Below are 27,867 nucleotides of genomic sequence, written 5' to 3' on the forward strand. Positions count from 1 at the left end.
AGCCTCAAACACTTATGATTTTAGTGTTTGAGCCTTGTGCAGATGAGGACAGAGCTTGCAGGAAGGGGGCAGAGACAGGAAAAGAACTCACTTGGACGGAGGAAAATTTGTTCCCATGTCACTCTCTAAGTTGAGTTATTTTAATACATGATTTCATTGCATAAAATGGGCCCCTGTGCAAAAATAGTCCAACTTGTGGCAAAATAACTGAATAACCTGACTTAACTGTTGACCATTGAAAACTTCCCCCTTAGTATTGTAATGACGACATACCAAATACTAGGCTAATGGAATCATTTTTTAAAAAAACACCTTTAATAAACGTGTAGGAATTGTAATGCAATCCTTTATTATGTGTCACTGCATGGAAAAAGATCAACAACCATATAAAAGCTTGCAAAGAAGGTCATCCTTCCATTTTATTAGCTGTGTTAATGTGACAAAAATCCCACAGTTCTGCATTCTTATCAAGTTAACAGGGGGAAGTCCATAGAAACGATGTGCCAGTAACAATATTTAACAGGAGACATTGACTCCTGTCCTTTTTAAAACACAAACCAAATAATTTTAGGTTGCAGTTTCAGAAGTGAACATATATTAACTTTTAGCACCATCATAGTTGTCCCTTACACTTCCCTATTTTAGTGGTCTTAGCCAGCAATGACAGGAAAGTATAGAAGCACCAAGAAAAATGGGAGAAACCTAAGAACACAATTATTTTAATTGTTTAAAATAGGGGCTTCAGTTCTTACATTCTCTATAAGTAGAGAAGCAAAGAATGTAATGTATTTCATTATTTTTTTTTGCAATTTAATTTTATTTTGTGAACCATCAAACTCATCCCAGTTTCTGTCCACGATGAGGTAGTTGAAACAGGCAAGTTCTTTTTGGTTTTATGAAATTCATCTTGGTTAGAAAGTTGGGCCTAGTTTGATGTTTAGAATAATCATCAATGCTCTGCAAACTGGTTTTCTTTTTTTTTAAAAAAATTGCACAGTGTTGTTTGAATGAGTGTCGAAGTTTATTGTAGCACCATTTGAGACATGTTCAAAGATGGAACTTGTAAAAAAATAGAGTAAAAGCATTTTTTTTGTTTTGTTTTCCCAAATTTTGGAAATAAATAACTGGGACGCAGTTGACCACCTGTATTGGTTGACAAGATTAAAAGTAAAGGGTTACAGATGGAGTGTGGAGTGCGGTGGCTTAAGAAAGAGCAATATCCTTGATTTATAAGAAGCAAATAGGGCCAATGTCCACTCCAAATTCTTGATCAGGACCACCAACATCCATAGGTGCAATATCTATAATGGGCAATCTCATTGACTTGCGCGTTCGGATTTCAAAGACTGTTTTACCCCACTCACCAGTATGTTTCTGTAGGAACAAAACAGAATAAATATGTCAATAAAGAAAACAGAATAATATAAGTATACTTTGGGCTCCTTTTACTAAGATGTGCTAGCATTTTTAGCGCACGCAGGAAATGACCGTGCGCTACACTTCTAGAACTAATGCCAGCTCGATGCTGGCGTTAAAGTCTAGCGCGTGCGGCAATGTAGCGCGTGCTATTCTGCACGTTAGTAAAAGGAGCCCTCTGTGTTTACTGTGAATTTAAATTTGTCTTGTGGCAATAGACAACTGGAAATGATAATTCATTGTATCACTTTTCATTCTCCTCTGACAATTAAACTATACCCCTCTTCTACGAAACTGCGCTAGCGTTTTTTTAGTGCAGAGAGCTGCACTGAATGGCCCGCGCTGCTCCCGACGCTCATAGGAACTCAATGAGCATCGGGAGCAAAGTGGACCATTCAGTGCGGCTCTCTGAGTTATAAACCGCTAGCACTGTTTCGTAGAAGAGAGGGAATGTCTTACCATTTTAACATGCTTGCTTAAGGAAAATTGGTCAATGTTTATATGTCTAGATGTTTAAGGGGTTTCCTTAATGTTCTGTGAAACACAAAATCACTTCAAAAATTGTATTTCTGAAATACAATATAAAATATCTTTACTATCACCCTCCTTTACAAAGCCAGACTAGCATTTTAGCGCCGGCCACCATGGTAACAGCTCCAACACTCATAGAATTCCTATGAGCGTCCCAGCTGTTACCGCTGCAGCAGGCGCTAAAAACAGTAACGCTCCTTTGTAAAGGAGGGGGTATATTAACTCAAAACTAATGATGAAAAACTAAACTAAACTAAACCTTAGGTTTGTATAACGCACCATCTCCGCATGCGCAGAGCTCGGCACGGTTTACAGAGGTTGAGAGGAAAGGAACTACAAAGAAGGGATATAGGAGAGGGACTGAGAAGATAGAGAGGGACAGGGTACTAGAGAACGGGAGGTGATTAGATTTTTGAGAAGAGCCAAGTTTTCAAGTGTTTACGGAAGGATTGGAAGGAGCTAGAATTTCTGAGCGGGGATGAGAGGTTGTTCCAGAGTTCTGTGGTTCTAAAGGGGAGGGATGTTCCAAGTTTTCCTGCGCGGGATATACCTTTTATAGATGGGAAAGATAGTTTCAGTTTTTGGGAGGGTCTAGAAGAGAGCGAGTTTGAGGAATTCCAGAAGAGTGGGATAACGGGAGGAAGGACGCCATGTAGAATCTTGGGCTATGCAGGCACATTTATAGAGGACTCTGGAGTATACTGGGAGCCAGTGAAGCTTGGAGAGGAGTGGGGAAACGTGATCGAACTTGCCTTTTGCGAAAATAAGCTTGGCCGCGGCGTTCTGAATTAGCTGAAGTCTATGGAGGTTTTTCTTAGTTAGGCTTATATAGATGGAGTTGCAGTAGTCCAGTCTAGAGAGGATGGTGGATTGAACGAGGATGGCAAAATGAGAATGATGAAAGCAAGATCTTACTTTCCTCAACATGTGGAGGCTAAAGAAGCATTTTTTTACCAGGGAGTTGAGGTGATCGTTGAAGGAGAGAGAGGAGTCTAAGATGATGCCTAGGAATTTGCTTGAAAACTCAAGCTGAAGAGTGGGGCCGGAAGGTAGAGGGATGGAGGTGGGTAAATGATCTGAAATTGGGCCGAGCCAAAGTAGTTTGGTTTTGGACTCATTCAGTTTCATTTGTACAGATTGGGCCCAGGATTGGAGGTTCGTAATACATGGGAGATGTTCTCAGCGAGGTTAGAGAGGTTCGAGTCGGTTTCGAGGAGGATGAGGATGTCGTCAGTGTAGGAGTAGAGAGTTTCTAGGGGGGATAGATGAAGGAGTTTCAGAGAGGACATGTAGATGTTGAAAAGGATAGGGGAGAGGGGTGAGCCTTGCAGGACTCCACATTTCAGCTTCCAGGCGGGGGATGAGGTACCGTTTGTGTAAACGGTGTAGGAGCGGAAGCGTAGGAATTTCGAGAACCAATCAAGGACTGTGGAGCTTATGCCTATTTCGGAGAGTTGGAAGATTAGGATGTCGTGGTGAACGACATCGAAGGCTGCGGAGAGGTCGAATTGAAGAAGAACAGCGAATTTGTTGCGAGAATGGAGTTGTTGCACCTTAGAGATTAGTGAGGCCAAGAGGGATTCGGTGCTGAAGTTGGGTCTGAAGCCGAATTGGTGGGGTAGGAGGATAGAGAATCGTTCTAGGTAGGATGAGAGTTGGGTGGATATGATGAATTCTAATAACTTGGTTAGGAGAGGGATATTTGCTATAGGACGGTAGTTAGATGGAATGGAAGGATCAAGGTTGGCCTTTTTCAGTAGAGGGGACAATGAAATGTGTCCCATGTCGGGGGAGAAAAGGCCCGATGTTAGGGCAGAGTTTATAAGGTCGGTGAGGGAAGCGATGGCCTGTGTAGGGATATTCTCGAATAGATAGGAGGGGAAAGGATCCAAAATGCACTTGTTTTTAGTTTGAGGCAGAGTTTGGAGACTTGCGGTTCAGAAACAAGCTCAAAGGCGGTCCAGGATCTGTCGGCAGGAATGGGGGTGGATACAGGTAAGGTAGGGTTGAGATCAATAGAGGTCAGGGAATTGTAGGAGACTGTGGGAGGGAAGGAGCATCTTAGAGTGGTAACCTTTTCATTAAAGAAATTTGCAAGGGCATCGGCTGATAGAGATGGTGGAAGCAAAGGTGGGTCTTTGTTTGTAGTTAGGGAGCGCCAGATGTTGAACAGCGCACTGATCTGGTTGTTGGATCTAGAGATCTTGTCTCCAAAGAAGTTTTTCCTGGCTTTTTTTAATGTTGAATTGTAAAATTTAATATTAGCCCTCCAGGTCTGTCTATCAGAGGGGGATTTAGATTTTTTCCATTTGCGCTCCAAAGCGCGACATTTCTGTTTCAATTCTCTGTGAAAAGGTAGGTACCAGGGGGCCTTTCGGGGGTAGGAGATGGTTTTTGTGGTTAATGGAGCAAGGGAGTGGTAAGTGGACTCAGAGAGGGCGGTCCAGTTGTGCCAATGTGATTCGGGGTCTGTAGGTCTAGGGTTGGAGGAGAGTTTGTTGAGGAGTTTGGACCAGAATAGGTTGCTCGAGGTTTTTTTGCGGAAGGTTATGGAATGGGAGGAGTGGGGTGGGGAGTCAAGATGTGACATGAAGACGGGGAGACAGGTAGTCCCTAAGAAGTGATCTGACCAAGGGACTTGTTCCCAGCGAGTGTCGTTGGTTGAGGTTTTGAAGGAGGTAAGATCAATGAAGGTGGTGAAGTCTAGAGTATGCCCTTTTTCGTGGGTTGGGGATGGGGTGGGTGAGGGAAAACCTAGAGAGGTAAGGAAGTTGTTGAATTCGGATGTATCATTGTTATTTGTGTCGGCGAGGTGGAGATTGATATCACCGACAATCAGAAGTCTTTGGAATTTAAGGAAGGCATTTGTTATGGTCTCATAGACGAGATTGGAAGATTTGGTCCAAGGGGTGGGTGGTGGATGCCCAATGGGTGGGTGCGGAGTTCGTCATTGACCGAGGCAAGCAAATATTCTAGAGAAGCATGAGTGCCGCTCTCAAGGAGCTGGACGTCGAAGAAAGATTTGTAGAGGAGTGCCAGACCACCTCCTTTTCGGTTGGGTCTGGGGGAGAAGAGGCCTTGGTAACCATGGGGGAGGAGTTCATTTTGTGTGAATAGGTCGTCTTTGGCGATCCATGATTCTGTGATGCACAGGAATCCAGGGTCGAGCTCGTCTAGAAGGTCTTTCAAGATTTGGGTCTTATTGCATGCGGATCTGGCGTTGCAGTAAAGTGTCGGGACTGGGGTGAGAGAGTCCGGGACAGTGTTGGGAAGATTGGCAGGGGCTTTAGAGAATCTTGGTTGACTTTTCGGGGGGTTTTCTTGGGAGGGGAATTTCTGGTGCGTATCAGTGTGGGGATTCTGAGTCTGGGGCAGATGGTATTGGTGTTGGCGGGGTCGAGTAGGTTGGGGGGAGGGAGGTTTCAGACAGAGGGAAGGATAGAGAGGTGAGCAGAGTAGGAGGAGAAGGATCCAGAAGGATGGATTCATGGCGGGGTGGTTGGTGTGTGAGAGTCTGCAGCAAGGGGGAGTAGAGTTGGTTGAGGAAAGAGCAGGGGAACTTAAATTAAGCTGGCTAAGTACGGGGCCGAGAGAAGGGAGGAGAGACTTTTTTTTTTTTTTTAGGACTAAAGGGGGGCTATATCAGTGAGGACAATTAGCGGCTAAGCACTTTCCATGTGGTGCCTAGAGCGGAGAGACTTGGGGCAGTAAATGGGTAACAGGGGCATTGCACATTAAGGTATGTGTGTAGCCCAGGATGTGCTAAGGGAAACGGGGCAATCGAAAAGTGAGAGACTGGTAAAAAACTTTTGGCTGAGAGTACAGTTTGGTGCAGAACTGAGCAAAAAAAACAGAAAAAGTTTAGCATCAAAACATGAGCAAATACAATAGTAAAATATGGTGCAGAAACAGGGGTATAAACAGTGGTAAACTTTGACAACGGGCAGAGTCCGGGTTGGGTAAGGGGAGCTGAGAGTCTGGAGGCCCTCAGTGGACCTTGATAGGCCGAGGAGGGGGGAAGGCGGTGAGGTGAGGTGAGGCAGAGAGGAGCCCAAGTTGAAGGGGCTTCGGCAGCTCTTGGGTGGGCTGTGGGGGCAGGGTTTCTAGTGAAGAGCAGGTCCGTCCACTCCTGCAAGAGTGGCGTCGGGTGGAGAAAGGAGGAACAAGATGGAGGAAGCTTCCTCCTTCCTCTGCCTTGAAGTCGCTGGAACGGAGAAAAAGCTTTCAGCGGCCCGCAGTGGGCTGAAGAGGAGCCGGGACACGCTGGCCTTTAGCAGCCCTCGGATGGGCTGGAGAAGAGCAGGCTAGCAAGTCAGCAGGGCAGGGCAGATCCCTCCTGCACGAGTGGCGTCGGGCGGAGGAAGGAGGGACAAGATGGAGGAAGCTTCCTCCTTCCTCTGCCTTTATTTTTTACTTTCATAAACCATCCCTCCTAAATTGCCGCTGTTCGTTTAAATAGCATTTTGACACCTAGCCATAAATATTCAGCACAAGATAACTGGTTATCTCCACTGAATATCTGTGGTCAGCACTGAAAATTTAACCAGCTCTATCATATGATAACTGCCAGTATTTAGCGCTGACTGACTAAGTTCAGTGGCTAAATTGGGCCACATAAATATCAGGCCTATCTTTGCCCATTATTAACTGGCTATCGCTGAATATCGACTTAGCTGGTTAACCTCCTCGTGTGGTAAGTGCTCTGATGCATTGGAGCATTTGCAGCACAGCAATTGACTTAGGTTTTGCTAGGTGCTAGGCGAGTGTCTGAGAATTGATAATTAAGATAATGTTTTTCTAAATCTGTTTTTAGTGGTGTGGTCAATTACCATGCCATTTAAACCAATTAAAAATAATTTAATTCCACACAGAACTAACCCCTCTTTTACTAAGCCGCGGTAGAGGTTTCTACCATGGCCTGCAGCACTAAGGGCTCCTTTTACTAAGCCGCATTAGGGCTTTAACGTGCGTCATAGCGCACGCTAAATTGCCACCCACGCTAGACCTTAACACCAACATTGAGCTGGTGTTAGTTCTAGCCACGTAGTACGGGTTTAGCGTGCTCTAAAAACGCTAACGCAGCTTAGTAAAAGAAGCCCTAAATCTATAAAAGTTTGGAGGAGTAAATGTGGGTCAACTTTTCATTTTTGAATTTTTTTTTATATTATAGGGTCAGTAGAATGGACTATACAAATATTTTTTTCATAACTGTGATGATTTTCATGTTCTTTGGCCTAAAGGCAGCACATGCCTAAATGGTACCTAAAGTGGGGCCTGTGATTTCTGGGGTAGATTACTCTTTCATTGATAAATGTTTCTCAGTTTTTAAAGATGTAATTAGTCCATACCTGAAGCCGATGCAGTTGGTATCCCTCTATCTTGCGGAAAAATAAGCCACATCCTTCACTTTTAGTACTTTTTTGCTCAGTGAGTCACATATGAAGAGGGTACGCTTTTTTTTCCTAAGTACTTGCATGTGCACTAGTTTGTGCCTGTGTGATGGCTCGTGCATACGTGGTGGCTTCCCAGTTGGGAGAGAGTACATCCTTTTTCCATGTAGGGAGGAATTCTATAAACAGTGCCTAAAGTAAGGCACCAAAAAAGCTAGTATTCTATAATGGTAAAGTTGTGCACCAAGGGAACTCACACATTTTCAAAGTACTTAGAAGCACAAAGTACCATAGGTTTCTATGGTACTTTGTGTGTCTAAGAGCTGGATTCTCAAAACTCACCAGTAAAATCCAGTGAGTCAATGTAGTGGTCCTAGTGGGAGTGATTTTATGTATATGGACAATTCTCAGCATAATAACATGTAAATGATATGCATGCTATTTGTGAGGAGAATCGCAGGTAAAGGGGGGGGGGAAGAACTGGGCCTGGCATGTGCTCAGAATAGTAATCACCAGGTACAACTCCTCCCTCATGTCAAGGCTGCTCTCCCTGCACTAGGAGGGACCTAAGGCCTTGATTGGCTCAGGCACTTAAGGCTTCTCCCTATCCCAGGATGCACCAGGCAGAGGAGGGGCCCTAGGCGCCAGAGCCAATCGGGGCCATAGACCCCACCTAGTGCATCCTGGGATATGCTGGGAAGGGGGAGACCCACCATTTTGAAGAGGTGGGCCTGCTAACCAGAGAGAGTGGGCATCCCTTCTGCTGTCCTTCAATTAAAAGTTATGGAGAAGTGGGAGATGGGCAGGGGGCTATCAGGAGACCCCCAGCAGTGGGAGGGAGTAGGCCTCCCTTCTGCTGAACAGGGGGCATTGAAAGGCTCTGGGGGGATCAGTGGGAGAGAAGGAGTAATTGGGGGTCTTTTTTAAAAAATTGTGGGCAAGAGAGGATTTTTTTGTGGCAGGGTCTGAACTGTTAAGCCTTACTTTCCTGTCAGTGCCTGAACAATCAGCATTCAGGCATTGACCAAAAAATAGGGCTGTGATAGCTCAGAACCTGCTGGAAAATTTTGCCTGCAAATATAGTACAACGAGGTTAGAGAATCGCCGGGAAACTTTAGAGAATTGCCCAGAGTGCTTTTTTTTTTATATTATTGACCTCATTGTAATACCATTTTCATAGTAATTAGCTCATTGTACTACATTTGCATGGCAAAGTCGGAGGCTGCTAGGAAGCTCAGAAAAGATAGCAATGGAAGTGAAACTTGGATGTGTCAATCTGTCCTCCTTTTTCTGGAGCCATATGGTAACCCTAGGCAAAGACCACATTGAGCCGTTGTGATAATTGCCCAGTAAAGTACTGGCACACTAAAGCGACCATTGTTAAAGGCATGGTACGTTTTGAGAATCCGGCCCTAAGTGTTTTGAAAATGAGCCTCCATATCTGTTATAGAATACTAGCATAAGTCCTCAGATGGGACTTCAGGGAAGCAGCTAGGCACATAAATGCAACTATTCTATAAAGTGTGTGGAAAGTCTTTGAAATGCCAATATGCCGCTCAGGTTAATATCATCTTTGCAGTTGTGTATGAGAGAAGTTAGGCACAACTGCCAATTAGTGCTTGTTAATGCAATTATTAATTCTTATCTCCAAATACGTGTCAATTATGTGCATAATTCACCCTATTCTATAACTGGGTGTCCAATTTTAAGCACCATTTATAGAATCTGGGGGATAATGCACAATGGCATTAATATGGTTTATTTTCCCATTTTATATAGTGGATCTGGTTACTAATAATATGCATTGATAGCATTAGTACTTGCTAATGTGATAGCACATTAATAACTCTGTTGCAAGCAGTAATTGTTAGGGGTCATATTTTCTGGTATAGTCCTATACTAGTTCTTTTTCTTACCGTGCAGCCATCTTCCAAGACAGAATATGTGAATTTGCTGTTGCCTTCCGCTTTAAATTCACTGTCAATTGAACTCATGAGTTTCACGGCTTTCTTCACATTTCCATTCTCCTGATCCATGTATGCGATGCTGTTCTTGCAGTGGTACGTGATGTTTTGAGAAGCCCGACTGGAGAGGATTCTAAGGAATGCAATCTGAACTTCTGAAACATCTTCTGGAAGCTCTGAATCACCATAACTGAACTGTAGATGGAGACAAAGCAAAATAACCATATTTACAGTTTAGTTAAAGGCACAACAATTTATTATTTCTATAGTGCTACCACGTGCACGCAGCGCTGTACATTGGACATGCAAGAGATGGTCCCTGCTCAAAAGAGCTTACAATCTAATTATGACAGACACACAAGACAAAGGGGAGTCAGAACATAGTGCTTTTGTAGTGAATTAGAGGGGGCTGATGATGCAGAATAACATAGGACAAAAGGATAGTCTGAACTTAGTACATGTGTAGGGACTTAAGAGTGGTAGGGGATATAGAGGGGATGACAGACGGATACATTGGTAGGGTTAGAATTTAAATGCAGCTTCAAATTAGTGGGCTTTCAGCCTGGATTTGAATACCACCGAGACAGAGCCTGATGTAATGAGCCAGGCAGGTTGTTCCAGGCATGTAGCACGTCAAGGTATAAGGGATGGAGATGGGAGTTGGCAGTAGAGAAGAAGGCACATAAGATAGTCATGACCAAGCTTGCTTGTTTTGAGGGGGGAGGGGTAGCATGTAGATAAAGGAGGGGTACTTTAGGAATGGAGTCTAGGCAGAAAAGTAGGTGGAGCCAGGTGTTGGTGTTAAATGCGGCAGGTGGCTAAAAGAGTGCTTCTTGCTGCTCACCTGCCTACCCTTTAAGTGATAGTTTTGAATGGTAAAAAGAAGTAAGAAAAGGAGGGGATGAGTTTGAAATGCGTAGGCAGGGCCGGCTCAAGAGATTACAGTGCCCCAGTCCATGCCTCGCCCCTCGGTCCATGCCCCACCCCCCAACCAATTCTCTCCTCCCTGCTTTGATGTTACTGCTTGGTCCCGGCAGGGTGAAGCTTCATAGGCCAGCATCAGGGTCAAACAGTAATGCCAGAGGAAGGAAACAGGTAGTGCTGCCACTTCCCTCTTCTGATGCTGACGCTAGCCCTTTGCAGCAGCTGGCCTATGAAGCCGCACCCTCCTGGGACAGGTCAGCAACATCTGAAGAAGGAGGAGGAGGAGGAGGAGGAGGAGGAGGGAAGTGTTCAAGCCGCAGGGTAACTTAATTTATGGGCCAGTGACATCATGGCCCTGGGTGTTTGGCACTCTTTAGCACTGGCGCCCTCAGTCAAAACCACACCTGGTTAATAGGTTAAGCCAGCCCAGTGTATGAGACAGCTTAGCAGCATTTGTAATGGTGGCAGTCTTGTTTGCAAGCCATTTGGGAAGGTAACTATACTGTAATGTTGTATTGATGTTTGAGTTGCTGTGAATAAAGCTGTAGTCTATTTTGCCATCACCTATTGTGTAAATTAGTCTGGAAAGTGAAGCTACTACTTCAGGAAACAAAAGAATGAGAAATTAACAGTGTATAATTAACCTAGTTGAACTAATACCTGGAAGCCACCGTTCATAGACTCTCCAAACCAAATGTGTTTCTGTTTTCCACTGCTGGTCCACCAGTTCTTCTTTGGAACACTGCCAGGATTGGCATTTACACAGGTCTCCCCAGTTTCCATGTCACAGAATACTTTTATGGCATCCATCTTGCAGCCTTGATTAGGATCAATCCAGTAATAACCTGCAGAAAAACAGCATATTCCCTTAGTCCAGGGGTCTGCAACCTTTAAGACATAAAGAGCCACTTGGACCCGTTTTCGAAAAGAAAAAAAAACTTGGAGCCGCAAAACCATTATAAAACAAATCTAACACTGCATATATTGTTTCTTATCTTAATGCTATATACAGGATCACTAAATTGAAAATAAAATCATTTTTCCTACCTTTGCTATTTGGTGATTTCATGAGTCTCTGGTTGCACTTTCTTCTTCTGACTGTGCATCCAATCTTTCTTCCTTTCTTTCAGCCTCCTGTATGTTTCCTCTCCTCCAGACCCCATTCTCTCCCCCAACTTTTTCTTTCTGTCTCCCTGTTCCCCCTTCTTTCTGTCTCCGTGCCCTCCCCCAAGCCACTCGGTTTGCTGCCACCGCAATCGGGGAACAGCCCCCAAGCCACCGCCGTCCCAAGCTTTCCCTGCAGAAGTGTTGCGCTGACCAGCATTCCGCTCCCTGACGTCAATTCTGACGTAGGAGAGGAAGTTCCGGGCCAACAAGGCATTTCTCCTCATTCCATCCAGCCTGAGCCCCATCTCTCCTTGATCCAGCATTTCCCTTCTGTGTCTGTCAGAATTACCATTCCACCTATTTTCCAGCATCACCCTTCTTTGTGTCCATCTCACCTATATCCCTATCTCACCACTTTTTCAGAATCTTCATTTGTCTCTATCCTTGTCTTTACCCCATGTTCACCATTTGCCCTTTCAATGTCTTTATCCCCCCCCCCACTTTTTCAGCATTACTTCTATGTCTCTATTTCACCTTCTCTTCATGTCCCCTCTGTATCTCTATCCTTATTCAGTAGGTCCTGCTTACCCTTTCTCTTCTTTGTGTCACTATCTCCATTTTCAGCTTTCCCCCCTTTTCCTTTGTTACTGCACCCTGTAGCTAGAATCTTTCCACCCTCCCTCCACTCCGGCCCAGCCCAGTATGAAAGATTTCCTTTTGTTTCCCTCCCCTCTCTCTTTCTCTCTCTCTTCTCCTCCCTCACCCACGAGTCCTGCATCTGGCCCTCTCCCTTCTACCTGCACCTGGCAACACCCCCCTGCTCCGCGGCTCTCTTCAGCAACTCGTCAGCAGCAGTGATCAAGACAAGCTGCCGACATCGAGGCCTTCCCTCTACGAGTCCCGCCTTTGTGGAAAAAGGAAGTTGAAACAAGCGGGACTCGCAGAGGGTAGGCCCCGACGTCAGAAGCTGCTGCTGAGTTGCCGAAGAGAGCCGCGGAGCAGGGGATGTGGCCGGAAGCAGGTAGAAGGGAGAGGGAGATAGGAAGGCTGTAGATCTCCGGAGCATGACACCGACCCCGGCCAGGATGATTTCTTTTTCAGGCACCTTACAAGTCCAGCGTCGCGGCGGGAAATAGCCATGCTGAGCAGTGAGCTCAGCACTACACAGATGAAAGCCTTGCTTGCTGATTGGTCCGGCGGCACGGCGCCGCCGGACCAATCAGCAAGCAAAGCTTTCATCTGTGTATGTGCTGAGCTCACTGCTCAGCATGGCTATTTCCCGCCGCGACGCTGGACTTGTAAGGTGCATGCCTGCGTGACACACTACCGGAGCCGCAGCAAAGGTGGAAAAGAGCCGCATGCGGCTCTGGAGCCGCAGGTTGCCGACCCCCGCCTTAGTCTAACCCTTCCACCGTTTGTGTTCTGCTAAAAGGATGCAGGCTGTTTCGTATTACTCTATAGGATTAGAGGCAATAATCAAACCATCTTGATAATTGTCCCCAACATGTATAAATTCCTGCTTCAAATTTTAAATTTTCAGCAGGCTTCATGGCCTTTTACATCTTGCTACCAACACCTTTCCCATGACCTCACAAATTTCAAATGTAGCTGGGGGATTTTTTTTTTTTTTTGCTATTAATATTGACTTTTCATAATTGTCAACATCAATGAAAGACACAGCTCTTTCTCCGCTCCCAAATTTTTCACTAATCTCAATCATTTTATTTTTGTGCCATGGAAAGAATCACTTTACTCTCAAGTTGGCCTATTTACTAAGCTCTGCGAGCTGTTATTGTAGCAGTTAACATATGCTAATCATTGATGTAGGTTGGCTGTCAAGGTTGTGGTTAATTAATGCAATACTTAGGTGCTCTGTTATAGACCTACCCTCTACCTACCAATTTTTAGGCACTTGAAGAGTACCTATGTGATATAGGAAAGTTGGCAGCTACTCTCCTTTATAGAATTCTAGCATAACTGGGTATATGCATACTTATGTGCTTAAAATGTAGACACCAGCACTAATCTGATAAAATGTATTAGAATGAAGACTCTGTATAACTCCAAACTCAGCTGAGGGAAATTATCTCGCAGCTTTGCTAGACTTCATTCAGCTAAAGTTAAGACTTAATGTTCACTGGTCCTCAGCGGGCCACCACACACTCGAAAAATCTCATTGTGCTTGGCTTTACGCTCCCACTCGTCATTGGAACCAGCCCGTATTTTCAATTTTATATTTTCAAATAGCTAATTATAAATACCAAAAGTACTTAGCTTTTAGTAAGACGCTGTGCAGGGGGTATTTTTTCTTTACACCGACATGTTTCGCCCATGTGAATCAATGGGCTTTATCAAGGTTCCCACTCCCTCTTAGTAACATTCAGCCACCATTGCGTCAAAACGAAGCACTTGTGCCAGTCAAAAAGCTAGTGTAAATGTGTACTTATGATCCAGAGATGTACATGTAACTTAGAGTATTTAATATGTATTTTTTGCTTAATAAAACAAAAATAAAAACCCAGAGAGCTATTTAGCAGATTGCATTAAGAACATCCAAACTGTGCCTAAGTTCCGTCCATAGAACTCAGTTCTATCTGAAGCCCAAACTAAGCTTAAAAGTAGACCTGGTTTTCATTCGCCTACAATGTAGGCATGAGAGGGATGCCCTAGGTCGCTCAGCGTTATACAAATGAATCAAAGGACACCCATATTAAAACCACGCCTGTTCCATGCCCACACCTATTCCCTTAGGCGTGAGTTTTCCTAATGGGCGTCCATGAAATTGTGGAGATGCCTACAAAGTGACAACCACATTCTTTGGACATCCATGTGCCAATTATTGCTCATTAAGACCCTTAAATGGATCATTAACCACTTAGTTAGGATGCCTATGAACCCGCTCAGTGTTAGCCGAGATGTAGGTGCCCTTTATAGAATCAGGGCACTAGTTATGCTTAAGTTTACCATGCCTATTCTCCACCCTTAACCTTACCTACTTTTAAGGTAGACATCGTTAGGCATTGGAGGGTGCCTCTACTTAGGCGTTGCTAGGTGCCACTCTGAGTTCTGCATATAACTCTGAATTGTTTTTAATTTTTTTTAATGTATCAATTAACTTCAATTGTGAGGTCAATTACCATACAATTTAAGCTAATTAACATAATTTGGGTGGTGTCCTTGATCAGGGAATGTAGTGATGCCTAACGTAGATGCCATTTATAGATTCTGACCTTTAGAGGCCACACCTTTGCTCAAATTTAGTTGCTGGGATTTATGCCAGATGAAACCTGGGGTAATTGCTGACATCCAATCCTGTCTTGAATTTCTAATGCGGGGAGCATGAGCAGTTTGATTTAAGGGGGATTCCACAGCCCTACGGGGCGAAACATAGCCTACGTCGGAGTGCTTACCCCCACCCGCGTAGCATAAGATAAGTACTGATATATTTAAAACTTAAACTATTTATAAATTATTAATGAATAAATTGAATTACAAGGGACCGATGACGATTAGGGGTGCCAGTGCTCTGCATGTTCTAAAAGTCTAGTGGCATGCAGACGGTACCACTGAGGTCCATGAGAAAATGAGAAAATGAAACAATAGAATTTATTTTGAAAACTTTTTGGGACCTTCCATCAGATGTTCTGATTAGACATGCAATCCTTGGCATTTGGGCACAGGAATGGCAGTATTCTATAACTCCATCCTCAAGTTTTTGGAATGCCCCTACCATGTCTCCTTTTGAGTTGGGTGCTAGGGGTATTAGGTACACGAGGTTATAGAATAGTGTGCAGGAAGATGTAGACCTACAATCTAATTGTGCCAATTAACTGCAATATTTGATTGTTAGCATGAATTTAATATTAGTTAATTACTTATTAACTGATTAATTTGCATGTGTATCTTCAGTCCACCTGAAAATTTTAGCTTCCAAATTTGGGCCAATCCAATGAAAAAAGTAGGGCTGAACAAAGGACTTCCAACGAGAGCCAGGAGAGTAGCCAGGGAATAAATTTATTGTATAAATTCTCAAGAGTGAGTATGTACAACCCTACTTTTTTGAATTGGATTTTCTATAATAAGGACTTTAGGACTTTAGCTTTGACCGTTTACCCAAATTTGGGCACCATATATATAGAATCTGGGAGTTAGTGTGGTGGTAATAACTGCATAATAAGTTAGCATGATACTATAACTTACTCCTATCTGTGTGACAACTAAGATGTGGTAAAGAAATTGTCTCCATGGGAAGATGAAGGGAATGCCCTCATCAATTGAAATGGGGTCTTTGCAACTTCCTTGTAGTTTAGGCCATATAGTAACTGCAAATCCTTGGAAGTCTTGTTGGAAGTCCTTTGTTCAGCCCTTCATCTTCCCATGCCGCTACCGTGGAGACAATTTCCTTACAGTATGTTTATAATTAGGCCACAATAATGGAACAGGTTTATTATGGTATTACTTTCACATAATCAGTGGTCTTCCATTTTTAATGCACAAAGCATGTTCTACAATATAATAATATAACTTCAAATATAAGATTATAACAAAGCCTAGATGAAAATAATGTATAAAAGATATTATACTGTACCACTCTTTAACTCCGTATGGCAGAATTTCAAGTCACGACAATTACGAGCTGGGTTCTTTCGTGAACCATCAGGACTAATGATGTTTTCTATTTGACTTGTAATTGATTTTAATGAAGATATAATCTCAGCAGTGTTGATTCTTTCTTCAGATGGTTGGTCTCTATAATATGGTGATTGTCCAGATGGTCCCTTCTCACCCCCAAAGCCCCCTGCCATGGCAGCTCCACCACCTTCACAGCAAGGACCAGGAGGGCCAGGAAGGCCAGGATGCCCTGGAGGACCAACTGCTCCCTAGGAAATAAGAAACACATTAATTATCAATATATGTCCACAAACAAACCTAAACAGCATATATTAAGCTTAGGAATATATGGTACAACTAAATATAGCCAGGTGTACATTATATTTTACTTTTCAGTTTCTTGAAAAACTTTAGGACAGTTTTGCTAAACTATTATTTAACATTTAAAGGAGACTAAATTGCTAACCATCCCAGAACTTGAACTTTTATGTGAGGTCTGATATGAATATTATGGAATAACACTTTCACAAAACTTTAAAGGAATTGTGGATAAACCCTTTTGGATTTTCTTAACAGTCATTTCTGTTCTGTGTTCATGGATGAAAGCTCAGGGGTAGGACCACAAAAAAATGAATGCAAATGAGAATGGATGTGTGGTATAGTGGGAGAGATTCTTAGAACACAGTGTTTGTGAGGAGCTAGCTAAATTAAAAAAAAGGGACATGATGGGATACATCCAAGGGTATTCAAAGAACTCAGAGAGGTTCTGGGGGCTCAGTTGTCTCATCTTTTCATTGCTTCCATAGAGTCTGGTCTGGTCCTGGAGGACTGGAGCAGGGCTAATGTGGTCCAAGAGTGGAAGTAAGGAGGAGGTTGGGAATTACAGTTAGTCTAACCTTGGTAGTGAGTAAACTAGTGGAAACATTTCTTAAGCAGTGAGATTTCTAGAACTGAATGGACTGCAGGACCCGAAGAGCATGGTTTTATGAGAGGCCGGTCTTGACAAACAAATCTGATTGATTTCTTTGACTGAGTGATCAAGCAATTGGATATGAGAGGGGCACTAGAGGTAGTGTAGCCTTTGACATGGTGCTGCATAGGTGATTGATAAATAAACCGAGTTCATTTGGTAAGGGCCCTAAAGTGACAAACTAGATTAAAAATGGGTTAAGTGGAAGGAGAAAAAAGGGTAGTGAAAAATGAAATTTGCTTGGAGGATAAAGATGTTAGTGGAGTGCCACAGGTATCTCTCTTTGGGCTGGCTCTTTTTAACATCTTTGTTACTGATTACTATGGATGATCAAACTGGATGGGCCATTTGGTCTTTATCTGCCACTATGTTTCTAAGTTATTGCGGAAAGACTGTCTGGCTTAGTTTATATTTTTGCGGATGATACCCTGTAATAGGGTATAAATCCTGGAGGGTGTGGATAACATGAGGCAGGATCTGGCAAAGCTTGAAGAATAGTCTGGTAATTGGCAACTAAGATGTCATGCTAAAAAATGCAGGGTTATGCATTTGGGCTGCAAAAATCTAGAATGGTATAGTATAGGAGGCAAAGTACTTCTGTGTACAAAGGAAGGGCTGGACTTGGGGGAGATTGTGTCTGATGATCTCAGGGTGGCAAAACAGGTAGGAAAAGCAACAGTCAAAGCCAGGAAGATGCTGGGGTGCATAAGGAGAGGAATGGTTAGTAGGAAAAGGGAGGTGATAATGTTGTTGTATATGTCTCTGGTGAGGTCCCATCTGGAATACTGATTGCAATTTTGGAGACACAACCTTCAAAAAGATATAAATAGGATGGAGTCAGTTCAGAGGGCTGCTACTAAATTTGTTAGTGGTCTTTGTCATAAAGTATATGGGGACAGACTTAATATATGTACTCTAGAAAAAGACAGGATAGAGGGAATATGCTAGAGACATTTAAACAGCTCCATGGCATTAATGTACAGGAGATGAGTCTTTTTTAAATGAAGGAAAACTCTGGAAGGAGAGGGCATAGAATGAAGTCAAGAGGCTCAGGAATAATCTAAGAAAACACAGAAAGGGTGATCGATGCATAGAATAGTATCCCGGTAGCGGTGGTGGAGACAATGACTGTGTCTGAATTCAATAAAATGTGGGACAGACAAGTGGGATCTCTTAGAGAGCGGAGGAGATAGTGGATGCAGTGGACGGGCACACTGGATGGGACATTTGGCTTTTATCTGCCATCATGTTTCTATGTTTCTAGATGATTTTATTGTTTGCTTACCTCAGAACCTGTTTCACCTCTGTTACCACGAGGACCTGGTGGACCGATTGGGCCAGGATAACCATTTTGTCCATCTTTTCCCTGAGAGCCAGCTGATCCAGGAGGACCCTACAGTAATCACAACAAATAAACAATCTCCTTTACATCTAATATGTTCAACATGTTAGGGCTCCTAATGATTTACCTTATTGATCTTTTTGTTTAATAAATATTTGCTGTGGACAAAAGGTACAGAGAAGGGAAGGGGGGCATGCACATGTGTGCATGCGGCAGGGGAGGGATTCGGGAAGGAGCCGGGGGGGGGATGGTGGAGAAGAGGGCAGGAGAGGGGTACCACCACCCCAGGTGCCTCTCACCTTCACTGCGCCACTGATCCCTTCCAAAAGACTTTGCCTTTTACAGGAAGGAAATGTTTAGCAAAATTCCCTGCATGTACCTCTGAGGTTTATGATCTGCAACCTAGTCAACCTTGAGGGCCAAATCCAGTCGGGTTTTCAGGATTTCCCCAATGAATATGCATTGAAAGCAATGCATGCACATAGATCTCATGCATATTAATTGGAGAAATCCTGAAAACCTGACTGGATTGCGGCCCTCAAGGAGGAACTTTGGAGACCCCTGCTCCAAGGTCATCTCAACAAGATTTGTTGACCATCCTATTGGTCTCTTCTGTGAGGTTGTCCATTAACCAAACTACAGCTTTTAGTTGCTTCACACTGTGAATCTGAAATTAATTTCCTTTTGAACTGAGACAGAACAAACAAATTGGTGTTCAGGAAAAAAAAGAAGACAGTCTGGATCTTTCGGCCATCATTTTCCACCTGAACTTTAAAGTTACTGAAAATAAATTTTTATTCCCCTCATGGTTGTATTCAAATTCCTGCAAATTCTGTACATGACGCCTAAAATTGTGCACATACATCAGCATGCACAGCTGATGTACACTCGCAACTTAATTAATAGGCCTAATTGTCATCAATAATTGGCGATTAACACCTCATAATTGAAACTAATTGGAGTTACTTAAAACTTCCAGTGCACAACTTGGTAGGCACACCTCTGGGAAGGGGTAAAACGCGGATCTCACAGACCTGACGGACCTCGCGGATCTAAACCCACACTTCCTTAAAAATCTGAGGTCCGTGCCGCTTGTAGTTAGTTTCTGGGTCTGACAGACCTCGGTGACAATTTAGCGCTGACGGATCCGTCTCAGCATAGGGAGGGAAAAGTATTAAGATCCGTCAGTGCTAAAATGTCACCGAGGTCTGTCAGAGCCAGAGACTAGTGCTGGAGCGGCTGTAAAACAAATCCTTTAAACTGGTTTCCTGCAGCCCCAGTAAATCGGCTCTAACAGACCTCGATGACATTGTAGCACTGACGGATCCTAATACTTTTCCCTCCCTATGCTGAGACGGATCTGTCAGCGCTAAATTGTCACCGAGGTCTGTCAGAGCCAGAAACTAACTACAAGCGGCATGGACCTCAGATTTTGAAGGACGTGCGGGTTTAGATCCGCGAGGTCCGTGAGGTCTGCATTTTACCCCTTCCCCACACCGCCCAAAATATAATGTCAGATTGAGTGCGTAAATTTGGAAACAGGGTGTGGTTAGGAGGCGTTCTTTACAGTTATGCACAAATTATGTGCTGTGTGCACAAATTAGGCCTACACGAGTTTGCCTAAAAGTTATGATGCATAACCGGAGCTAAGTGTGATTTTACAAGTTGCACATAACTTTTCTAGAATCACACTTAGGGCTCCTTTTACTAAGCTGCGCTAGCGGTTTTAATGTGAGCTTAGCGCACGCTGCAATGTCGCACGCCCTAGATGCTAATGCCACCATTGAGCTGACATTAGTTTTTGGTGCATAGCGAGGGGTTAGCGTGCACTAAAAACACTAGCGCACCTTAGTAAAAGGAGCCCTTAGTGCCGCACTAGTTGGCATAGATTTTTTTAAGCATGATATGTAGAATCAGGGCCATTATGTGATGAAGGATGCTTATTTGGAGGAACTGATTTGTTGCATTATGATTCACTGAATTATTGTACTTTGTTTTGATGTTAATTTGGAAAAGCAAATTTATAAAATTGTATTTAACAGATAAATACAATATTATTAAATTCTATATTTAGACATTGATAGCTCAGAATTACAACTTTTTTGTAAATGTATAAGCAAATATTTAGAGTACTACTTACTCTGGGACCAGCGGGCCCTGGATTTCCAAGTGCTCCTTGTGGACCTGATGAACCCTGTGAGGAAAAATTTGTTGTATTGTTATGCTAAACATCCGATGGTTCAAACATGTTGTAACTCAATATATTAGAGGAGACAACTTTATTACTGATCAACAACTATAAACACCGAGAAATATTAACAATAGGGACAGTAATAAGGCAGTGTCTGTGGGGAGCCTACAAACTGATTTTCAAAGATGAACTCCTTACAGAATTCCCTTTCAAAACTATGGTCCAGTGGGGAAACATGAGAACTTTTATGTACAGTTTCCATATGCTAGGATGAAAAAAGGTAATGAGAGAATTGATGAGATCAAGGAAAACAAGATCTGGGAGTGGAGGAGGGAAGGGAAAGGTAATTCAAGTTTAGGTGGCTTTTGGAAAGGGTGGTATTAGGGAAGGAAGAGATCCTTTTCTAACTCTGATCCTGCTACCCCTTTTATTTCCTCTCCCTTCGCCTCTTGATAAACAGGTTATAGGTTATAGGGATAGGATTAGAGGATTAGAGGTAAGTTATAAAATTAGTCAAGGACCACTGTTCAGGCAAGTAGGCCTGATGGGCTGCTGCGGGAGCGGACCGCTGGGCAAGATGGACCTGTGGTCTGCCTCAGCGGAGGCAACTTCTTATGTTCTTATCTTACTTCTTCTCACATCCTTAGTATTAGGAGTTTTTTTGTTGAGGTTGTTTTTTTTTTTTTTTGGCTAAACAGATTTCTGGTCACAATGGATTTACAATTAATGTTGGTGCTATGTCAGGCTGCCTGTTTTACAATTCTGAGTAGCACTTGGGCTACAAAAGCATGGACTAGTTTTATCAGATGGTGATGCCCTAGAATTAAAATAATGGAGTCCCTCTGTGTTCTCAAAAATGCTTCCAGGAACATGGTCCAATATTACCACAGTAGGTACTATTGAATCACAGTCAGCTGAACCATGGTAGGTAATTGGATAGCAATCTATTTTAACTCAGGTATAAGATATTTTTAATAAGTTACAAGGACAAAAGTCTAGTCTTGTTTTCCAGTTTTGGTCTTATTAAATGTGAAAGAATAAATTACCAGGAGAAAAAAAGAAAAAACAAGCTAAGTAATCCTGCACTATATGGAATAGCAGAGTATGAAGATATATGCTTATATAAATTTTATGATTAATTTATAAGAATAATTTAAATGAGTAATTAAAAAGAAAAGAAGACGAAAAAAGTTAAAAAATGCACTTAGCATAGATATGGAAAAAATATACGGGACCGATGATAGCTCACGATATTAGTCAGTGACTTTGAAAAACGTACCAAATCTCTGGCTGTGAGCACTTGAGATCCCCGTTAGTCTCCACTATTATCTTATGACAGTGCATAAAGTATTTGAGCGACAGCGCATTAAAATAAGTGGATAGCTTATTAAATGTGGACCAGGTTATGAGGAATATTAGAGGGCAAGGGCTGCCTATGGTAACCAGATAGAGTTTGATCTTCTAGTCTAATTGACTATCTAAATTTAAGATGATTGTGATGTTGGTTTTACAGTGGTAGGCAGTGATAGCTACCATTTTTCATGTGCAGAGTAAGGTTCAGGATTAGATTGGAAGCATGACATAAATTTGAAAGGCATATATCAAGTTTGGTTTGACTATTTTTAAAATTATTTTTGTGTTTTTTTAATTATTTGAGTTTCGCAAGATTTCTATTTGCTATGTATAGAATTTCTTTCTTTTTCTGCATGTTGTCAAAATGCTATTGTAGATAGCTTTTATTCATATGAATTTTGCAGCTCTACTCACATCGAGAGAGAGGAGATATGATCGAGACATTCAAGTATCTCACGGGCCGCATCGAGGTGGAAGAAGACATCTTCTTCTTCAAGGGTCCCGCGGCAACAAGGGGGCATTCGTGGAAAATCAGGGGCGGGAAACTGCACAGTGACACTAGGAAGTTCTTCTTCACTGAAAGGGTGGTTGATCGCTGGAATAGTCTTCCACTTCAGGTTATTGAGGCCAGCAGTGTGCCAGATTTTAAGGCCAGATGGGATAGAGTAAGGTTCAGGATTAGATTGGAAGCATGACATAAATTTGAAAGGCATATATCAAGTTTGGTTTGACTATTTTTAAAATTATTTTTGTGTTTTTTTAATTATTTGAGTTTCGCAAGATTTCTATTTGCTATGTATAGAATTTCTTTCTTTTTCTGCATGTTGTCAAAATGCTATTGTAGATAGCTTTTATTCATATGAATTTTGCAGCTCTACTCACTCGAGGAACATCGAGAGAGAGGAGATATGATCGAGACATTCAAGTATCTCACGGGCCGCATCGAGGTGGAAGAAGACATCTTCTTCTTCAAGGGTCCCGCGGCAACAAGGGGGCATTCGTGGAAAATCAGGGGCGGGAAACTGCACAGTGACACTAGGAAGTTCTTCTTCACTGAAAGGGTGGTTGATCGCTGGAATAGTCTTCCACTTCAGGTTATTGAGGCCAGCAGTGTGCCAGATTTTAAGGCCAGATGGGATAGACATGTGGGATCTTTCCGCAAAGATAGATAGGGAGGGTCACTGGAGTGGGCAGACTTGATGGGCTTTGGCCCTTATCTGCCGTCTATTTCTATGTTTCTATGTAGGCTGCCTTGGGTAATCTTTTTCTGGTAAGAAAATAAATTTATAGAAAGTAATAAATAGCCATATTGCACCCAAAATTACTAAAAGGAAACAAGAAAGAGGTGAAATAAGCAGCACCATTTAGTTTCAGGTCTCTTTAATGCAGGTCTCTCTAATATTACTAAACAGCTTGGTCCGCTAAATTTTGAATACTTACGACAGAGCCTGGTGCACCTGGGGTACCAGGGAAACCACGATGACCTTTCATTCCATTTGTACCACGTTCACCAGTTTCACCTTTGTCACCACGAGCACCCTGAAGACCCTATAAACATGAAGAGAAAGCCATGTAAGATAAAAGCGAAGGATAGAGAACTGTGAGCGAGAGTTAATGTTGACAATATGTCAAAGAGTAACTTACAGGAGCGCCACGAGAACCGGCTGCACCTGCAGGACCAGGAGAACCAGCAGGACCCTGTAGAAAAAGTGAAAATGAATCAATCATTCATACTGAAAGAAAACCTTCTAAACTGGCAGTGTTTTCAAAATAGCATATCAAAGCTGCTGAAATACCCAAATGCATTAAATAAAGGTAATTTCATTCAGGGCGCCTTTTACGATGCCGCGTTAACGGCTTTATTGCATGCAACTTTTTAGCACGCGCTAACCCCTGCGCTAGCCGAAAAACTACCGCCTGCTCAAGAGGAGGCGGTGGCGGCTAGCGCGGCTGGCAAATTAGAGCGCGCTATTACGTGCGTTAAACCGCTAACGCAGGGGTGTCCAATGTCGGTCCTCGAGGGCCGCAGTCCAGTCGGGTTTTCAGGATTTCCCCAATGAATATGCATGAGATCTATTTGCATGCACTGCTTTCAATGCATATTCATTGGGGAAATCCTGAAAACCCGACTGGATTGCGGCCCTCGAGGACCGACATTGGACACCCCTGCGCTAACGCGTCTTCGCAAAAGTCTCACAATTGTTTTTGCTCTTTCTTTCTACAGAGATGATTTTTTTTTTTAAATGAAGAGTTTTATCACCAAATTGTGTTGTGAATGACAGCTGGAGAGTATCCTACATAAATGCATTTCTTACTCTGTAAATATATTTCATTAGAATGTGGCATTTTTTGCTCATTTACATAGTGCTAATTGGCTTGTTTTCCAATTAAGTTGTGTACACAAATTGGGCAAAGGCTACATATGCATGCACAACTCAAAAAGCCATATATAGAATTAGAGGGTTGGTGTAGTTCACATTGTTATGGACGATATTTAGAACCACCAAAATAAACCAAAATGACATTGGAGATAATTTATTTTCTCTTTTTTTCTCCACTTATAGACCGGAACAAGCCTCAGAATATTGAATGTTAGATTTTCACCCATTCAGGGTTCTTTCAAAGAGAAAGACATTCACATCACTGGCTTGAACCCATCCTGCCTACCTTCTTTCTAACATTCAGTATAAATTTTATTTACATTAAAACTGCTATTTAATACTAAAGGGACTGCATAATTCATTCATACTAAAGACTATTTAGACCTCCCAGTTCATTTCAGAGACTCTGGACTGACAGAAAATGCACTAGTGCAAAAGTATACTAGTGCTTTAAAATGCCATTTCATAAAGTGCCATTTCAAAAACAGCATATGTGCTGTAAACTTTTAAACCTCATAGAGCTTAATGTACTTAGCTTTATTCTTATGCTCTTTAAGAACCAGGACCGTCGCTTGCTACTCTCAGTCCTTATTACAGTTTGTAGGCTCCCCACAGACACTGCCTTATTACTTTATGAAATGGCACTTTAAAGCACTAGTACACTTTTGCACTAGTGCACTTTCTGTCGGTCCAGAGTCTTTGAAATGAACTGTGAGGTCTAAATAGTCTTTAATATGAATTAATTATGCAGTCCCTTTAGTATTAAATAGCAGTTTTAATGTAAATAAAATTTATACTTAATGTTAGAAAGAAGGTAGGCAGGATGGGTTCAAGCCAATGATGTGAATGTGAGTAAGAGAAAAGAAATGTCTTTCTCTTTGAAAGAACCCTAAATGAGTGAAAATCTATCACTCTATCATGGTTTATTTTGGTGGTTCTATATATTGTATTTAATTGATAGGTAACCATCAGCTTTTTTATACTTTTGTTATATCACACTGTTATAGAGCCATTGGATCCATTTATGATTTATCTATTGTTCATCTTTTGTTTACAAAATTAGTTTTGTTTTAGGTTAAGTTACCGTAGTTCTTCTTTTTCTCCTTTTCTCCTTTTTCAAGGCATTTGTGATTTGGAAATTATTTCCACAACACTAGCGTATTAATTAACGACTGGTATGTCAATCAGTTTTTTTCCCCCTTTTTCCCTTCCCTTGCATGGCATATTGCCTTTGGATCAGTCTTTTCCTCTAGGGAGCATTCTCAATTAGAATTCACACCACACTCTATGAACACGTGGGTTCACCATCATCAATAACACAGATATACACATTTCACAACGCACATTTCACTTTATATTCACAGGCCCTTATAAATATATCACCAATTCACTAACGGATGTGGCCACACATGTTATGGCACATTCGCAGCTATGTTCAAAACACATATGTGTAGGTCCCTTGTTCACGTTTTTTCTTCGATTATTTTTTATTTTGGTTTTTGTTTTGTCTTATTTCATACTCTAGGACCCTTGAGAAAGGCTTTGTTAGCTGAAACACGACCCGTGTCGGGTCTGTTAGTTTTTAATACGGTTGATGTGGACATTTTTCTTTTCATTGATTGAAGTAATAAAGGAAGGTCAAGCACATTTTGTTTCGGCCACGGTTTGTTTTGTTGGTGGTTCTCACTGTAATAGTGCTACACAGTTTAATTTGTGTAAACCTTCAAAACCCAAACTACTAAAGCTCCTGCCTTTATAGACAAATTTCTCATCCCCCCCTGATCATTCAAGTCTACTACCCAACATTTATTATTTGTTCCCTTGTTAAAGACTATTAATACTTGCTGTAAGACAATATTCTCTGTGAGCACCTCTTATTTGGAATTCTTTACCCTCTCACCTCAGGGAGGAAAAAAACTTAGATAAATTTAAAGGGGCATTAAAATGTTTCCTCTTCAAAGACGCTTTTGATTTTTTATAACTCCTCGACTTTTTAATTTAGTAAACCAGAGCCATGAGTAAGAACAAACCCCCCACTTTTCCTCACTCCCTTTTGTTTTAACCGGTTTATGTTTACTTTCTTAAATTTATTGTAGTTCTACCCTGTTCCCTCTTGTGCAATTGTGAGTCTGTCTTGGTCCATATAACTTGTTTCATATGTTTATGTTTTTTATGTTCCTATATTTTAATGTACATCACCTAGACACCATCATTAATAAACATGAAACATGATGCTTATTCTTAAGAATTTGGTTTGTTATGAAAGATATTCAATTTTGAATACTGCATGTTAAAATTTAACAATGATATTTATGGAGCAATGATATTTATGGAGCAAGAACTGATGGCAGCCATTCAGAGAGTAGTGCAGGACCAGGCAGGCATGCGTAAAGCTCATGCCTGCCTTGTGCATCACTCTACTGTTGCCGGAACAGATCAGCAGCCGTTCAGTGAGGCAGGAGTGTGGAGAGCACGCTGGACTGCCTGGATTAAAAAAAAGTTCCCGGGGGGGAGCTGCCTACCCTGCTAGACCTGCCTGGGGGGGGGGGGGGGCTGCCTACCATTGAATTTAGGAAACACCTAAAAACATACCTGTTCTCGAAATACCTAGGTGACGAATCAGGACAATAGCCCCCATCGCAATCCCTCCCCAAATTAGATCTTGTAAACTGTTAACCTCTAATCTCTAACTATGAATGTTCCTTTCAATTTATGGAATTTTTCTAATTCATTGTAAACCGCATGGAACTTCACGGTCCTGCAGTATATAAACTGTTGTTATTATTTTTATTGTTGTTACTATCAGATATTCACTGCTACACTCTGTAATTCGATGTCTGTGCAATTTCTCTTCATTGTAAACCGCCTAGAAGTCGCAAGATTGTTGGCGGTATATAAGAATAAAGTTATTATTATTATTATTTAATACTTACACTTTCTCCCCTGTCACCTGATTTTCCAGCTGGGCCAACAGGACCTGGGGATCCAGGGTGACCTGGAGCTCCTGAAGCACCGGGAGCACCATTTTCACCACGATCACCCTATGAAAAAACACCATTCAGAAGATTATATGGATCCATTCAATCAAAATATTTATGTAAAATCTGAACAATAAAGTGAATATTCATACCTTAGGACCAGAAGATCCATCACGGCCAGGTTGACCATCAGTGCCAGGGTTTCCCTGAAAAAAACAAAAACAAAATATCCTTGGCAAAATATCTTTGGATATCTCTATTTCTACACACTGTGTACTCCAATAAATTTTTCTCTGTCTCCACTATCTATTCATCTATGTCTTTATCTAGAAAATATTATTACCAAATATATTTTGCTTCCAAAAAAGTTACAGCAGCATATTTTTCAACTTAATTAGTTTTTTCTTTTAACTGTTTCACAATTTTCATTCAGGAGAACTTTATCACATATTCTCTGACTAATTTTGTCATTTAAGTGTTTACCAATATAAATGTACAGATACTGAAAAAAGGGGATTAGGTGCTAAAATCTATACTTACAGGAATTACACTAGAATTTTTAACATGGGTCTTCTTTAGGATTTAACAACCAGTGTACTAGAGCAGCGGTCCCCAAACTTTCTTGCACCAGGGACTGGTTTCATGCAAGATCATTTTTACACAGACCGGAGGGTGGGGAGGGGGGACTCAAGCGCATAATCAATAAAGT

The 27,867-nt window shown here is 42.0% G+C and overlaps 1 protein-coding gene across 1 annotated transcript in view; it reads right to left on the minus strand.

The window, feature by feature from the left end:
- Positions 1 to 328: 328 nt before the first annotated feature.
- The window catches only part of COL3A1 (collagen type III alpha 1 chain), a 170,565-nt gene continuing 143,026 nt past the window's right edge, over positions 329 to 27,867 (minus strand). The window contains exons 42-51 of the mRNA XM_033947168.1: positions 27,311 to 27,364; positions 27,114 to 27,221; positions 23,444 to 23,497; positions 23,240 to 23,347; positions 20,396 to 20,449; positions 18,199 to 18,306; positions 15,921 to 16,212; positions 10,886 to 11,070; positions 9,254 to 9,496; positions 329 to 1,374 (exon numbers count right to left, since the gene is read on the minus strand). Coding sequence (XP_033803059.1) covers positions 1,228 to 1,374; positions 9,254 to 9,496; positions 10,886 to 11,070; positions 15,921 to 16,212; positions 18,199 to 18,306; positions 20,396 to 20,449; positions 23,240 to 23,347; positions 23,444 to 23,497; positions 27,114 to 27,221; positions 27,311 to 27,364 — 1,353 coding nt within the window. The 3' untranslated portion in view covers positions 329 to 1,227. The remainder of the gene's footprint in view (positions 1,375 to 9,253; positions 9,497 to 10,885; positions 11,071 to 15,920; positions 16,213 to 18,198; positions 18,307 to 20,395; positions 20,450 to 23,239; positions 23,348 to 23,443; positions 23,498 to 27,113; positions 27,222 to 27,310; positions 27,365 to 27,867) is intronic.

The sequence above is a fragment of the Geotrypetes seraphini genome, chromosome 5 (assembly GCF_902459505.1).
Source record: "Geotrypetes seraphini chromosome 5, aGeoSer1.1, whole genome shotgun sequence".
Classification (NCBI taxonomy): Eukaryota; Metazoa; Chordata; class Amphibia; order Gymnophiona; family Dermophiidae; genus Geotrypetes; species Geotrypetes seraphini.